The 15,203-nt window shown below is 40.9% G+C and overlaps 4 protein-coding genes across 8 annotated transcripts in view; all 4 read left to right on the forward strand.

Annotated features, from left to right (window-relative positions):
• The window catches only part of LOC124860299 (protocadherin alpha-C2-like), a 192,052-nt gene that overhangs the window by 49,255 nt on the left and 127,594 nt on the right, over window positions 1–15,203 (forward strand). Inside the window, exon 1 of one of the 5 annotated variants that reach the window (XM_047353507.1) lies at window positions 7,230–9,717. The exons of the other annotated variants lie outside the window; for them this stretch is intronic. Coding sequence (XP_047209463.1) covers window positions 7,360–9,717 — 2,358 coding nt within the window. The 5' untranslated portion in view covers window positions 7,230–7,359. Of the gene's footprint in view, window positions 1–7,229; window positions 9,718–15,203 lie in introns of those variants that run through there. 5 annotated transcript variants of the gene reach the window in all.
• On the forward strand, window positions 125–3,051 carry LOC124860310 (protocadherin alpha-8-like). The gene has a single exon (XM_047353521.1). The coding sequence runs from the start codon at window positions 469–471 to the stop codon at window positions 2,857–2,859; it is 2,391 nt and encodes a 796-aa protein (XP_047209477.1). The 5' UTR covers window positions 125–468; the 3' UTR covers window positions 2,860–3,051.
• LOC124860312 (protocadherin alpha-8-like) lies at window positions 3,490–6,232 on the forward strand. Its single transcript, XM_047353523.1, has one exon. The coding sequence runs from the start codon at window positions 3,691–3,693 to the stop codon at window positions 6,076–6,078; it is 2,388 nt and encodes a 795-aa protein (XP_047209479.1). The 5' UTR covers window positions 3,490–3,690; the 3' UTR covers window positions 6,079–6,232.
• On the forward strand, window positions 10,416–12,968 carry LOC124860719 (protocadherin alpha-3-like). Its single transcript, XM_047354242.1, has one exon. The coding sequence runs from the start codon at window positions 10,566–10,568 to the stop codon at window positions 12,966–12,968; it is 2,403 nt and encodes an 800-aa protein (XP_047210198.1). The 5' UTR covers window positions 10,416–10,565.

A 15,203-nucleotide genomic window follows, 5' to 3' on the forward strand; every position in this document is an offset into this window, starting at 1 on the left:
ATCATAAAACATGTTACAATATTTAACCAATTGATCAAGATTGTGGACGTGCAGCTCATCAGTTCACTTCACTACCATCTTGGTAACAACTAAATATGGAGAGCTTTCAAGCGTTTCAAACGAAACCATTAAAATGATACCATTGTTTCACTTTGATCTAACACTCGCAGTGAAGCTATAAACAACAAACATTTCATCTAATGGATAAACCGCCTTCAGGTTTTGTGCATCAGAATATTTGGTCGCTTGGTGTCAGTAAGATATTGGAAATATGAGGTGTTCATTATTTCGTTGTGGTCCCACCCCTCCAGGTCATGTTCTCGTCAGTGTTCTGTCTTTTTCTTCTTGGTCGTATTATGAACACAGTGATAGCAGAGGGTTTCCAAACAGAAGCAAACGGCATGTGTACATTTAGAAAAGTCGGTATTGTTACCAAGTCAAAAATGTTTCGTTCGTAATGGATTGCCGATGACTTCAGAAATCAGGATGGAACAAAGAGGATACAAGCAGCGGCAGGAGCAGGGATATTTAATTGGATTCGTGCTTGGTGTGCTTTTATGGAGTGTAGCCTCAGCGCAACTGCGTTACTCGGTCTTCGAGGAGGTAAAGGAAGGCACTGTGGTTGGAAACATAGCAAAGGATCTGGGGATAGACAAAAGCATATTGAAAGACAGGAAGTATCGGATTGTATCAGGTGATGTGGATCCGCTCTTTAACGTGAATCAAAACGATGGAATCCTTTATGTGAACCGGAAAATTGACAAAGAGGAGGTGTGCGCCCATAACAGTCGGTGTGTTATGAATGTTAAAACTGTGCTAGAGAACCCACTAGAGGTCCATTATGTAGAAGTGGAAATCTTGGATATAAATGATCATTCGCCTGTTTTCTCGGACAAGGACATTATTTTAGAGATTTCAGAGTCAGCTCTGCCTGGAGCACGATTTCAGCTGAAACCGGCACAGGATCCGGACAGCGGTCAGTTCTCCGTTCAGCAATATAAACTTAGTCAAAATGATCATTTTCGATTGGAAATTAAGGATAAAAGAAACGATATTAAAATACCAATATTGGTTGTTCAAAAATCTTTAGACAGAGAAATTGCACGGAGCCACACGTTGATATTGACAGCTCTAGATGAAGGTAAACCTCCAAAAACTGGTAATATGAACATAATAATACATGTTCTTGACATTAACGATAACCCGCCTGTTTTCTCAGAGAAGGAGTATACTGTGACACTTAATGAAAACGCTCAACTAGGAACAACTGTCATAAAGGTGAACGCAACTGATTTAGATCAGGGATCAAACGGAGATGTGCTTTATTCATTTAGTAACAGCGTGAGCCCAAATTTACTGAATCGATTTGAGATTAATTCATTAACAGGTGATATAACTGTAAAAGGTGTGATAGACTACGAAGATAAAGACGAATATGAAATAGAAATCCAGGCGTCTGATAAAGGTTTTGCTCCTCTGACAACAGAAAAAAGCGTGATTATCAAGATTATTGACATGAACGATAATGCACCGGAAATTGAAGTTACTTCATTTTCCAGTTCAATTCCTGAAGACTCCCGACCAGGAACAACAGTCGCGCTTATAAGTGTGAATGACTTAGACTCCGGGCTAAATGGAAAAGTGATCTGCACTATAAAGGAGCACGTTCCGTTTAATTTATTACCAGCTTTAAAAGATAAAACGTTTTCTTTGGTAACTAGATCTTCTTTGGACAGAGAGAAAAAATCATATTATGATCTCATAATTACTGCAAAAGATGCAGGGCAGCCTCAATTGTCATCGTTAAAGACAGTCAGCGTTGTGGTGTCTGATGTAAATGACAACAATCCAGAGTTTTTACTGAGCCCGTATACTTTTTATGTAACTGAGGGTAACGAAGCAGGCTCTTTGATGTTTTCTGTTAAAGCTACTGATCGTGATGAAAATGAGAACGCACGTATTTCCTATCAAATTGTCAGGGAGGGAAGTGAAGATCATAAATTGAACTCGTTTCTAAACATAAACTCTGAAATCGGGGACATTGTGGCGCTGAAGAGTTTCGACTTTGAAACTCTGAAAACTTTCCAGTTCCAAGTTGTCGCCTCAGATTCTGGGTCTCCGTCACTGAGCAGCAACGTCACAGTGAACGTGTTCATTCTGGATCAGAACGACAACGCTCCAGTCATCCTGTATCCAGTCAGCTCCAATGGTTCTGCTGAAGGTGTGGAGGAGATTCCCCGCAATGTGAACGCAGGACACTTGGTGACTAAAGTCAGAGCCTATGACGCTGATATAGGATATAACGGCTGGTTGCTGTTTTCACTGCAGGAAGTTACTGACCACAGTCTCTTTGGTTTGGACCGCTACACAGGACAGATCAGAACACTTCGCTCATTCACAGAGACAGACGAGGCTGAGCATAAACTGGTCATACTGGTCAAAGACAATGGCAACGTTTCCCTCTCAGCAACAGCTACTGTGATTGTCAAACTGGTGGAGCCCAAAGAGGCTTTTGCAGCTTCTGATGTTAAAAGTGCAGCAAAGGATGATGAGGATAATAATGTGACTTTTTACCTGATGATCACTTTGGGCTCAGTTTCAGTTCTGTTTATCATCAGTATCATCGTGCTGATTGCAATGCAGTGCTCCAGATCCACAGACTATACTTCTAAATATATCCCAGAGACTAATTATGATGGGACACTGTGTCACAGCATCCAGTACAGATCTGGAGACAAACAGTACATGTTAGTTGGACCCAGGATGAGTATAGGATCTACTATAGTACCTGGAAGTCATGCAAACACACTGGTGCTACCCGACCGGAGGAGGGCGTCTCAAGAGGTAAGAAGATGTTAAGTCATGTATTCAAAATGTGAAACAAGATTCATATTATTAACACCCCCCCCCCACACACACACACACACACAAAGACAAACAAAGCAAAGCAAAACAAAACAAACAAAAAAAAACACTCCTTACTTTGTAGTCAGTTCTCAATTCGCAGTCTGTAATGAACACATTGTTTGTTGTTACAGTTTTTTACAGATATGATCAGTGTATGCCTGTCAATGAGATCAATAACACCTCAGATGATTCTGTATCGGTAATTCTGATTCAGCATTAGTGCGTTATTTAAGAAAGGACAAAAACTGTCCGATAATGTAAAGTCTACAAGAACTATCTTTTTTTTTATTTCTTAATACAGTATTTAAGTAATCTTGAAATAAATAATGAAACGCTTTTCTCTAGATCACTAACCCATGATTGTAATTTCATAACTAAGCATAAACAATAATAATACTTAACTTATATACTTATTTATTTTTGTATAAAACACCCATCACTGTTTTCACAGTTTTAATGTCTGAGCTTGTTCTCTTCTTTCATTTGAAAACGCTACTGTTCAAAAAGAAAATATTGCTAAGAAATTTATATTTTCTAACCCTGCAATGACTTTATCCTGGTTTAAATGTTCACCACGTGGTGTCACTGTATCAGAAAATAAACAATTTCAATGACTTTTAAGGGCTGCTTTTACTTCACTGACGCGACACAATGGGTGTAGATGTTGAGCTTCCTGCTCCATTCGGAATTATTCTCTTTTGCGGCTGACAGTTTTTACGAGAAACCTTCTTCTCTTTGGATCACCTTTTTATTATATTGTTATTTTTTGTTTGACTTGGAGTAATGGCTCTTTACAGCTTAACCATGGAACAAACAGGACCCAAGAGAAAAAGGAAGAGAGGATGTATTGTTGGATGCCTGCTCGCTGTGCTTTTGTGGCGTGTTGCCTCTGCGCAAATGCGTTATTCAGTCCCTGAAGAGGTTAATGAAGGGACTGTGGTCGGAAATATAGCAAGAGATCTGGGATTAGATAAGAGCATGCTAAAAGAAAGAAAATACAGGATCACGTCCAATGTCCCAGATCCCCTCTTCCATGTTAATCAGAATGACGGAGTCCTTTATGTTAGCAGAAAAATTGACAGGGAAGAAGTGTGCGGGCAAAGCACATCGTGTTTAATAAATCTCAAAACCGTGCTGGAAAATCCGCTGGAGATTCATTACGTAGGAGTAGAAGTGATGGATATAAATGACCATTCTCCCAGTTTTCAAGATAAAGAAATCATGATGGAGATTTCGGAGTCTGCGTCACCGGGGGTACGCATTCCGCTCCCGCCGGCTCGAGATCCAGACGTCGGTTCTTTCGCCGTTCAGCAGTATAAAGTCAGTGCAAATGATCACTTCCGATTGGAAGTGAAAGACAAAGGCCAAGACGGTAAAATACCAATTTTAATTGTGCATAAAGCTTTGGACAGGGAGACAGCGAGAAGTCACTCATTGGAGTTAACAGCAGTAGATGGAGGAAAACCTCCGAAATCAGGACACATGCAAATTACAGTGCATGTTTTAGACATTAATGATAACGCTCCTGTTTTCGCCAAATCTGATTATTCAGTAATGCTTAACGAAAATGCTCCAATAGGTACGATAATTGTGCAAGTAAATGCAACTGATTTAGATGAGGGCACTAATGGAGAGGTAGTTTACACATTTAGCAGTATTGTTAGTCAAAGACTATTAAAGCTTTTTGACATAAATCCGTCAACAGGCGAGATAATTGTGAAAGGCAACATTAACTTTGAGGAAAGGGATAAATATGAAATTGAAATTCAGGCATCAGATAAAGGTTCAGCGCCGCTATCAACCCAGAAGAGTGTGAATATTAATATAGTTGATGTGAATGACAATGCTCCGGAGATTGAAGTTACCTCATTTTCCAGGTTGATTCCTGAAGATTCTCGTCCGGGAACTACAGTTGCTCTTATCAGTGTAAATGATTTGGACTCTGGTCTTAATGGAAACGTATTATGCTCGATAAGTGAGGACGTACCTTTTGCTTTAACACCCTCCTCACGGGATAAAATGTTTTCATTAGTGACTAATTCCCCTCTCGATAAAGAGAAACAGTCACAATATGTTATAACAGTGAGAGCGAAGGACGCGGGTGAACCCTCACTCTCATCTGAAAAACGTATAAACGTTGTGGTGTCTGATGTGAATGACAACAGTCCAGAGTTCTTATTGAGCCCGTATAATTTCTATATCGCAGAGGGCAACAATCCAGGATCCCCCGTGTTTTCTGTTAAAGCTTTTGATCAGGACGATAACGAGAACGCACGTATTTCTTATCATATCATCAGAAACGGAATTAATGATAGTAAACTAACTTCGTTTCTTAATGTAAATTCTGAAACTGGAGAGATTGTGGCACTACAGTGTTTCGACTTTGAAACTCTGAAAACTTTCCAGTTCCAAGTTGTCGCCTCAGATTCTGGGTCTCCGTCACTGAGCAGCAACGTCACAGTGAACGTGTTCATTCTGGATCAGAACGACAACGCTCCAGTCATCCTGTATCCAGTCAGCTCCAACGGTTCTGCTGAAGGTGTGGAGGAGATTCCCCGCAATATGAACGCAGGACACTTGGTGACTAAAGTCAGAGCCTATGACGCTGATATAGGATATAACGGCTGGTTGCTGTTTTCACTGCAGGAAGTTACTGACCACAGTCTCTTTGGTTTGGACCGCTACACAGGACAGATCAGAACACTTCGCTCATTCACAGAGACAGACGAGGCTGAGCATAAACTGGTCATACTGGTCAAAGACAATGGCAACGTTTCCCTCTCAGCAACAGCTACTGTGATTGTCAAACTGGTGGAGCCCAAAGAGGCTTTTGCAGCTTCTGATGTTAAAAGTGCAGCAAAGGATGATGAGGATAATAATGTGACTTTTTACCTGATGATCACTTTGGGCTCAGTTTCAGTTCTGTTTATCATCAGTATCATCGTGCTGATTGCAATGCAGTGCTCCAGATCCACAGACTATACTTCTAAATATCTCCCAGAGACTAATTATGATGGGACACTGTGCCACAGCATCCAGTACAGATCTGGAGACAAACGGTACATGTTAGTTGGACCCAGGATGAGTATAGGATCTACTATAGTACCTGGAAGTCATGCAAACACACTGGTGCTACCTGACAGGAGGAGGACATGTGAAGAGGTGAGCTAGGCACTTGAATATTCTGGCTTTTTTTACACAGGTATCGTACACTCCCTGGTCCTGCAACTTATTCCCTGCATATATTCATTGCTATTATATTTTTGACATCAGACTGTCACAGACATGTTGCAATAGCTTGAAGATGCTTTTTAATTTAAAGGTTGTTTTGCATGTGCAGGGCTCTCAAAATTAAAAGTCGTCATTGAGTTTCAAACAGAACAAAAACAAGTCAAAGGGAAGTTATTTAAAACAATGTTTAAAACATTTCAAACAAACAAAATTTGCAAGTGAAATTGTTATATATATATATATATATATATATATATATATATTCTAACCATTATTAAGTAATCATTTATTTTCTCGTTTTTTCGATATTTCTCAAAGAAGTTGGTGTAGTCCGCCAAAACACATTACTTGGTTTTTCACTAATACGTAACGCATGTTTTGTCGTACTTTCATATTTTCTAAGAGCCCCACGCATTCCTGATAGTTTCAAGTTAGTATGCACGTTGCAATAATTCAAATTGAACACAAACGGATATGGTGTACTCGGTTGACTGTGGAAATAACATCAATCGCTTTCATTGGTCCTGAACTAAATAGTTTCCCTTGAAAGAAAAGGAGTAAGGTGCATTCACAGAGCCAGATAAAGCTAAAGAAAAACTGGCCATACTGGTCAAAGGCAATGGCAACGTTTCATTCCAAGCATTGTGCTTACACTTTGCGTTTACCATTATAATGGCATTGCCATTTTTGAACATTTTTAATATCACCACAGATTAGATATGCTGTGTCATTAACATTTTTTTATTGATTTTTGTTTGTTTGTTTGTTGGTTTGTTTCGCGATTCATTTGGCGAATTTTATTGTTGAGATGTTTTTAAAATGTTTACATAAGCTTTATTAACTTGTTTTAACTAGAAGAGTATTGCTGCGCATTCCTTTAAATGAAAAACAACATTTTGAACAAAAAATTGACATTTGAACCAAAGTGCTATAAGATTCTGAAAACCCATGGTTAGCATTTAGATCGCATGGTGTCAGTATAATAGAACAAAAAAGCGTCACGTTGGATATTATTCGCTGAATTTTGGTCCAGCCTCTCGGTGCCTTCATCACTCGGATGTTACTACCATAATTCCCGAGCTTACGGATGCGTATTGTCGATTTTTCTCCATGCTTGACGAGGGAAGCTGGTGACATTTTTTATGTATGGATATTATCTTACCGACCAATTCAAGGCCACTTCACTTATTTGATTGAGTACTAGTGCCTTCTGGATTAACAATGGAACAAAGAAAAGACGACGCGCGACTGGGAAGAAGACGCATAACCCAGTGTGTGATTGCTGTGCTTTTAATGAGTGTAACATCAGCACAACTGAGGTATTCTATCTCTGAGGAAGTCAACGAGGGGACTGTGGTTGGAAATTTGGCAAAAGACTTGGGATTAGATAAAAGCACTCTGAAAAGCAGAAAGTATCGTGTTGTTTCTGGAGGCGCGGATCCCCTTTTCCGCGTAAACCAAAACGATGGCGTCCTTTATGTGACCCGAAAGATTGATAGAGAAGAGGTGTGCGCACAAAGTAGCGTGTGTCTGATAAATGTTAAAAGTGTGTTAGAAAACCCCCTTGAGGTACACAACATTGGGGTGGAAGTGCTGGACATAAATGATCACTCGCCCAATTTCTCTGAAGCAGAAAAAATCCTAGAGATTTCAGAGTCTGTGTTGCCCGGAGCACGATTTCAGCTTAAACCTGCACGGGATCTGGATAGCGGTCAGTTTTCTATTCAGCAATATAAACTTAGCCAAAACGATCACTTTCGTTTAGAGGTGAGAGATAAGGAAGATGATGGGAAAATACCAATAGCAGTTTTGCAAAAATCTTTGGATAGAGAAGCAGCACGAAGCCACTCCTTACTGCTGACTGCGTTGGACGGAGGAAAGCCTCCAAAATCCGGAGATATGAAAATTATAGTAAACGTTTTGGATGTAAATGACAACACACCGATTTTCTCAATGAATGTTTACTCTGTTACTCTTATTGAAAATGCTCCATTGGGCAACGAAGTTATTCAAATAAATGCAACTGATTTGGATGACGGACAGAATGGAGAGGTCGTTTTTTCATTTGGCAACAGTGTGAGTAGCAATATTTTCAAAATGTTTGATATAAACGAATCTACGGGCCAGATAACTGTTAAGGGGCTTGTAGATTACGAGCAAAAAGACAAATATGAAATAGAAATTCAAGCATCTGATAAAGGCCTAGCTCCGCTAACTGCAGAAAAAAACGTGATCATTAAGGTAATTGACGTAAACGATAATGCACCTGAGATTGAGATAACTTCGTTTTCCAGTTCCATTCCTGAAGACTCTCGACCGGGAACCACAGTAGCTCTTATTAGTGTTAATGACCTAGACTCTGGTCTTAATGGAAAAGTAACCTGCTCAATGGCCGAGGATGCTCCATTTTCGTTATTACCATCCTTGCAAGATAGTATGTTTTCACTTGTAACTAAATCCCCTCTAGACCGAGAGAAAACATCACATTATGATCTGACAATAACTGCAAAAGATGCAGGTCAGCCTTCATTATCATCGGTAAAGACAGTCAACGTTGAGGTGTCAGATGTAAATGACAACAGTCCGGAGTTTTTACTGAGCCCGTATACTTTCTATATCAAAGAGGGTAACGAGCCAGGTGCGAAGGTATTTTCTGTCAAAGCTTTTGACAGGGATGAGAGCAACAATGCATTAATTTCATATCATATTCTCAGAGAGGGACACGAAAATAATAAGATGATTTCTTTTCTCAACATAAACTCTGAAACCGGGGACATTATAGCACTGAAAAGTTTCGACTTTGAAACTCTGAAAACTTTCCAGTTCCAAGTTGTCGCCTCAGATTCTGGGTCTCCGTCACTGAGCAGCAACGTCACGGTGAACGTGTTCATTCTGGATCAGAACGACAACGCTCCAGTCATCCTGTATCCAGTCAACTCCAACGGTTCTGCTGAAGGTGTGGAGGAGATTCCCCGCAATGTGAACGCAGGACACTTGGTGACTAAAGTCAGAGCCTATGACGCTGATATAGGATATAACGGCTGGTTGCTGTTTTCACTGCAGGAAGTTACTGACCACAGTCTCTTTGGTTTGGACCGCTACACAGGACAGATCAGAACACTTCGCTCGTTCACAGAGACAGACGAGGCTGAGCATAAACTGGTCATACTGGTCAAAGACAATGGCAACGTTTCCCTCTCAGCAACAGCTACTGTGATTGTCAAACTGGTGGAGCCCAAAGAGGCTTTTGCAGCTTCTGATGTTAAAAGTGCAGCAAAGGATGATGAGGATAATAATGTGACTTTTTACCTGATGATCACTTTGGGCTCAGTTTCAGTTCTGTTTATCATCAGTATCATCGTGCTGATTGCAATGCAGTGCTCCAGATCCACAGACTATACTTCTAAATATCTCCCAGAGACTAATTATGATGGGACACTGTGTCACAGCATCCAGTACAGATCTGGAGACAAACGGTACATGTTAGTTGGACCCCGGATGAGTATAGGATCTACTCTAGTACCTGGAAGTCATGCAAACACACTGGTGCTACCCGACAGGAGGAGGACATGTGAAGAGGTATGGAAAATTGTAGACATTTTATCATGCTGGAGTGTTGCACAAATAATGATTGATTTGTTTGCTCGATCATAATCCTTCTTGGTTATCTTTATTTGATATTACACTGCAGATGGATTTATGAGTGGTAAAAACCTGGCAGTTAAGTATTTTTTTCAGTATTTTGCGTGATTAACAGATGTTCGTGCACATGGTAGCGCTCCCTTTGGTTTCTTTTTCTCGATCATGTGCTCAATAATTTCATTAACGTTCGACAAAATAAACTGATGCAAAACGTATTTAAAATTGCACCTTCAAATATGTGGAGAAAATATGCTGATGTTTAAAGCCTCCTCACGTATCTTGGCAATTTTTTTTTTATTTGCTCTGTATAGTGCTGACAGATTTTGCGCTTATAGCCCATGCAATAACAACAATTGCCATTTTCACCGAATTGTCTATAAAGCAATTTTTTTTATGATAAAACAGTCATGCGTATTTCACCCTAAGACGTCAGAGAGGACATTTTCTTACCCAACAGGCCGCAATAAATACCTCACATTAGATAAATTGATAAAATGAAAACATAAAAGTTTACCTATGACAAATGTAACTGACGCACTGTTATTGTAGTTAGCCACAGCTTCGCTTGGTGTCAGTGTGCTTGTGTAAAAATGAGTTCTATTTTTCGTAACTGCTTTGTAGTTCCACCTCTTTTACCTCCATATGCATTTGATACTGGATATATTCACTTGGTTGTCTTCCTAAACATTGCGCATGCCATTTGAGGTAGCGTGGACATTTTCTGGACCTGATTATGCTTTATTAATTTGTTGGACAAAATTGTTTTTTGCATCAAGAACTGATAAATGTTTTTTTTATTTTTTATGATGGAACAAAGAGGATTCTGCGCAGCATGGATGAGGCAGCGTTGGATTGCGTGTGTGACCGCTTTGCTTTTGTTGGGTGTTACCTCAGCGCAAATAAGATACTCAATTTCTGAGGAGCTTAAGGAAGGAACTGTGGTTGGAAACATAGCGAACGATCTTGGGTTAGATCAAAGCACGCTGATAGGTAGAAAGTATCGCATTGTTACCAGCCAGACGGTTCCTATTTTTCGTCTGGATCCGAACGATGGCAACCTTTATGTGAGCCGAAAGATAGACAGAGAAGAGGTCTGTGAACGTACCAGTACATGTGAAATAAATTTAAAGACTGTGCTGGAAAATCCTTTGGAGGTCCACTATGTTAGTGTTGAGGTGCAAGATATAAATGACCATTCTCCCATTTTTCCGGAGAATGAGACGGTGGTGGAAATTTTTGAGTCAGTGCTGCCTGGAGTGCGCGTTCCGCTGCAGCCTGCCCGCGATCCAGACGGGGGGATATTCTCTATCCAGCATTATAAACTAAGCTCTAACGACCACTTTCGCTTAGAGGTTAAAGATACAGGAGATGACGGCAAAATACCTGTTTTGATTGTTCAAAAGTCATTAGATAGGGAAAACTCAGCAAAGCATACATTAATGCTGACTGCCCTCGATGGAGGTAAACCTCCAAAATCTGGCGAGGTTAATATTGAAGTAAACGTTTTGGATGCAAATGACAACGCACCGGTCTTTTCCAAAGATGTTTACTCTGTAATACTTGAGGAAAATTGTCCACTTGGTACAACTGTAGTGAAGATAAATGCCACAGATTTAGATAGCGACAGGAATGGGGAAGTAGTTTATTTCTTTAGCAACAGTGTAAATCGTAAATTCCTTAAGCTTTTTGAAATTAATCCATCAACAGGTGAGATAACTGTAAGAAGTTTAATAGATTACGAGGAAAGGGATAAGTATCAACTTGAAATTGAGGCTTCAGATAAAGGTCTCCCTCCTCTCTCGGCACAAAAAAGTATCATTATTAAAATAACTGATATGAATGATAATGCACCCGAGATTGAGATTACTTCATTTTCAAGTTCGATTCCTGAAGATTCCCCACTTGGAACAACAGTCGCTCTGATCAGTGTAAATGACTTGGACTCGGGTCTTAATGGAAAGGTCATCTGCACACTAAATGATGATATCCCATTTATTTTATCACCATCTTTACAAGACAAAATGTATTCACTGGTAACCAAATCCCCTCTGGACAGAGAGAAACAATCACATTATGTGATAACAGTAAAAGCAAAGGATGCAGGTCAACCACCACGGTGGTGTGAAAAGACAGTACGTGTTGTGGTGTCAGATGTAAATGACAACTACCCAGAGTTTTCACTGAACCCATACACTTTTTATGTGACTGAAGGTAATAATCCAGGAGCTACTTTGTTGACTGTAAAAGCTTTTGACCTTGATGAGAACAGTAATTCAATAGTTTCCTACCGAGTTTTGAGAGATGCAGGGCGAGATAGCATAGTTTCATTTATTAATGTTAACTCAGAAACTGGAGACATTGTGGCATTAAAGAGTTTAGACTTTGAAACTCTGAAAACTTTCCAGTTCCAAGTTGTCGCCTCAGATTCTGGGTCTCCGTCACTGAGCAGCAACGTCACAGTGAACGTGTTCATTCTGGATCAGAACGACAACGCTCCAGTCATCCTGTATCCAGTCAGCTCCAACGGTTCTGCTGAAGGTGTGGAGGAGATTCCCCGCAATGTGAACGCAGGACACTTGGTGACTAAAGTCAGAGCCTATGACGCTGATATAGGATATAACGGCTGGTTGCTGTTTTCACTGCAGGAAGTTACTGACCACAGTCTCTTTGGTTTGGACCGCTACACAGGACAGATCAGAACACTTCGCTCGTTCACAGAGACAGACGAGGCTGAGCATAAACTGGTCATACTGGTCAAAGACAATGGCAACGTTTCCCTCTCAGCAACAGCTACTGTGATTGTCAAACTGGTGGAGCCCAAAGAGGCTTTTGCAGCTTCTGATGTTAAAAGTGCAGCAAAGGATGATGAGGATAATAATGTGACTTTTTACCTGATGATCACTTTGGGCTCAGTTTCAGTTCTGTTTATCATCAGTATCATCGTGCTGATTGCAATGCAGTGCTCCAGATCCACAGACTATACTTCTAAATATCTCCCAGAGACTAATTATGATGGGACACTGTGTCACAGCATCCAGTACAGATCTGGAGACAAACGGTACATGTTAGTTGGACCCAGGATGAGTATAGGATCTACTATAGTACCTGGAAGTCATGCAAACACACTGGTGCTACCTGACAGGAGGAGGACATGTGAAGAGGTAAGACTGTATTTAGATACTTTTTGATGAGATCATCGTGACATCATAATAGTTTTATTTTATATGGGTGTTAAAAATGTTAAGCAATATGTCAGGGAGGGAGCGATACGTATACATAAGGCTTACTGGACTCTTGGTAACCGTGCATAAATTAAGAATTAAGAAGTTTGTGATGTGATGAAGTTCTGTTAAAACAACTCTATCTCGAATTAGTTTTTTTTAATTATTGATATTTTTCCTTATTCAAAATGTTTTTGTTTTATTGTGGTGGTGGTAAACTTTTGTTAATATGGAATTTGGCTTAGGTATTTTTCTTCTTACATTTAGGTGTGTTTGCTATCATTTTACAAGCACTTCCTGCTTTATGAAGTGTGGAAGAACCTAAGAATACATCTTTGAGATTTCCGGTAATTAGATCATCTAACTGGTTCTTTACATCTTGTGGCGTCCTCTCTCAAAAGGGGATAATTGTTATATATCTGTTAATTTTGACGTAGTGAATCGCATTTTGTCCTGTCACTGTCCATGGTGCTAAATCTGATGTATCCTCGGCTTTTCTTTGATTTGTTGGTGTTTAATTTGAATAGCTAAGAATATTTGAGGGAATGACTGTTTTTTTAAAGTTTTTTTTTTATATTGGGTAGTACAATTAGTGGTCTAGATGCAGTCGGATTGTGTTGATTTCAATGCGGTGTACTCCACAGGTTCTGATCATCTTCAAGCAACTAACATTGATTAAACAGTGTGCCATAGCATCCAGTGCAGAACTGGAGACAAACTGTACATTTTAGGTGGAGCAAAAATAAATGACATCTATATACACTGCTCATAAAAATAAAGGGAACACTTAAACAACACAATATAACTCCAAGTAAATCAAATCTCTGTGAAATCAAACTGTCCACTTAGGAAGCAACACTGATTGACAATCAGTTTCACATGTTGTTGTGCAAATGGAAAAGACAACAGGGGGAAATCTTTGGCGATTAGCAAGACACACTCAATAAAGGAGTGGTTCTGGAGGTGGGGACCACAGACCACTTCTCAGTACCTATGCTTTCTGGCTGATGTTTTGGTCATTTTTGAATGTTGGTGGTGCTTTCACACTTGTGGTAGCATGAGACAGACTCTACAACCCACACAAGTGGCTCAGGTAGTGCAGCTCATCCAGGATGGCACATCAATGCGAGCTGTGGCAAGAAGGTTTGCTGTGTCTGTCAGCGTAGTGTCCAGAGCCTGGAGGAGCTACCAGGAGACAGGCCAGTACACCAGGAGATGTGGAGGAGCCCGTAGTAGGGCAACAACCCAGCAGCAGGACCGCTACCTCCACCTTTGTGCAAGGAGGAACAGGAGGAGCACTGCCAGAGCCCTGCAAAATGACCTCCAGCAGGCCACAAATGTGCATGTGTCTGCACAAACGGTTAGAAACTGACTCCATGAGGATGGTATGAGGGCCCGACGTCCACAAATGGGGGCTGTGCTCACAGCCCAACACCGTGCAGGACGCTTGGCATTTGCCAGAGAACACCAGGATTGGCAAATTCGCCACTGGCGCCCTGTGCTCTTCACAGATGAAAGCAGGTTCACACTGAGCACATGTGACAGACGTGACAGAGTCTGGAGACACTGTGTAGAGCGATCTGCTGCCTGCAACATCCTTCAGCATGACCGGTTTGGCAGTGGGTCAGTAATGGTGTGGGGTGACATTTCTTTGGAGGGCCACACGGCCCTCCATGTGCTAGTCAGAGGTTGCCTGACTGACATTAGGTACCGAGATGAGATCCTCAGACCCCTTGTGAGACCATATGCTGGTGTGGTTGGCCCTGGGTTCCTCCTAATGCAGGACAATGCTAGACCTCATGTGGCTGGAGTGTGTCAGCAGTTCCTGCAAGATGAAAACATTGAAGCTATGGACTGGCCCGCCCGTTCCCCAGACCTGAATCCGATTGAGCACATCTGGGACATCATGTCTCGTTCCATCCACCAACGTCACGTTGCACCACAGACTGTCCAGGAGTTGGTGGATGCTTTAGTCCAGGTCTGGGAGGAGATCCCTCAGGAGACCATCCGCCATCTCATCAGGAGCATGCCCAGGCATTGTAGGGAGGTCATACAGGCACATGGAGGCCACACACAATACTGAGCCTCATTTTGACTTGTTTTAAGGACAATAGCTCAAAGTTGGATCAGCCTGTAGTGTGTTTTTCCACTTTCATTTTGTGTGTGACTCCAAATCCAGACCTCCATTGGTTAATACATTTA

The sequence above is a fragment of the Girardinichthys multiradiatus genome, chromosome 23 (genome assembly GCF_021462225.1).
Source record: "Girardinichthys multiradiatus isolate DD_20200921_A chromosome 23, DD_fGirMul_XY1, whole genome shotgun sequence".
NCBI lineage: Eukaryota > Metazoa > Chordata > Actinopteri > Cyprinodontiformes > Goodeidae > Girardinichthys > Girardinichthys multiradiatus.

Bases quoted from the DNA above. Each gene is read 5' to 3' on its own strand.
- LOC124860310 (XM_047353521.1), top strand. From the start codon at position 469: ATGACTTCAGAAATCAGGATGGAACAAAGAGGATACAAGCAGCGGCAG.
- LOC124860312 (XM_047353523.1), top strand. From the start codon at position 3,691: ATGGCTCTTTACAGCTTAACCATGGAACAAACAGGACCCAAGAGAAAA.
- LOC124860719 (XM_047354242.1), top strand. From the start codon at position 10,566: ATGTTTTTTTTATTTTTTATGATGGAACAAAGAGGATTCTGCGCAGCA.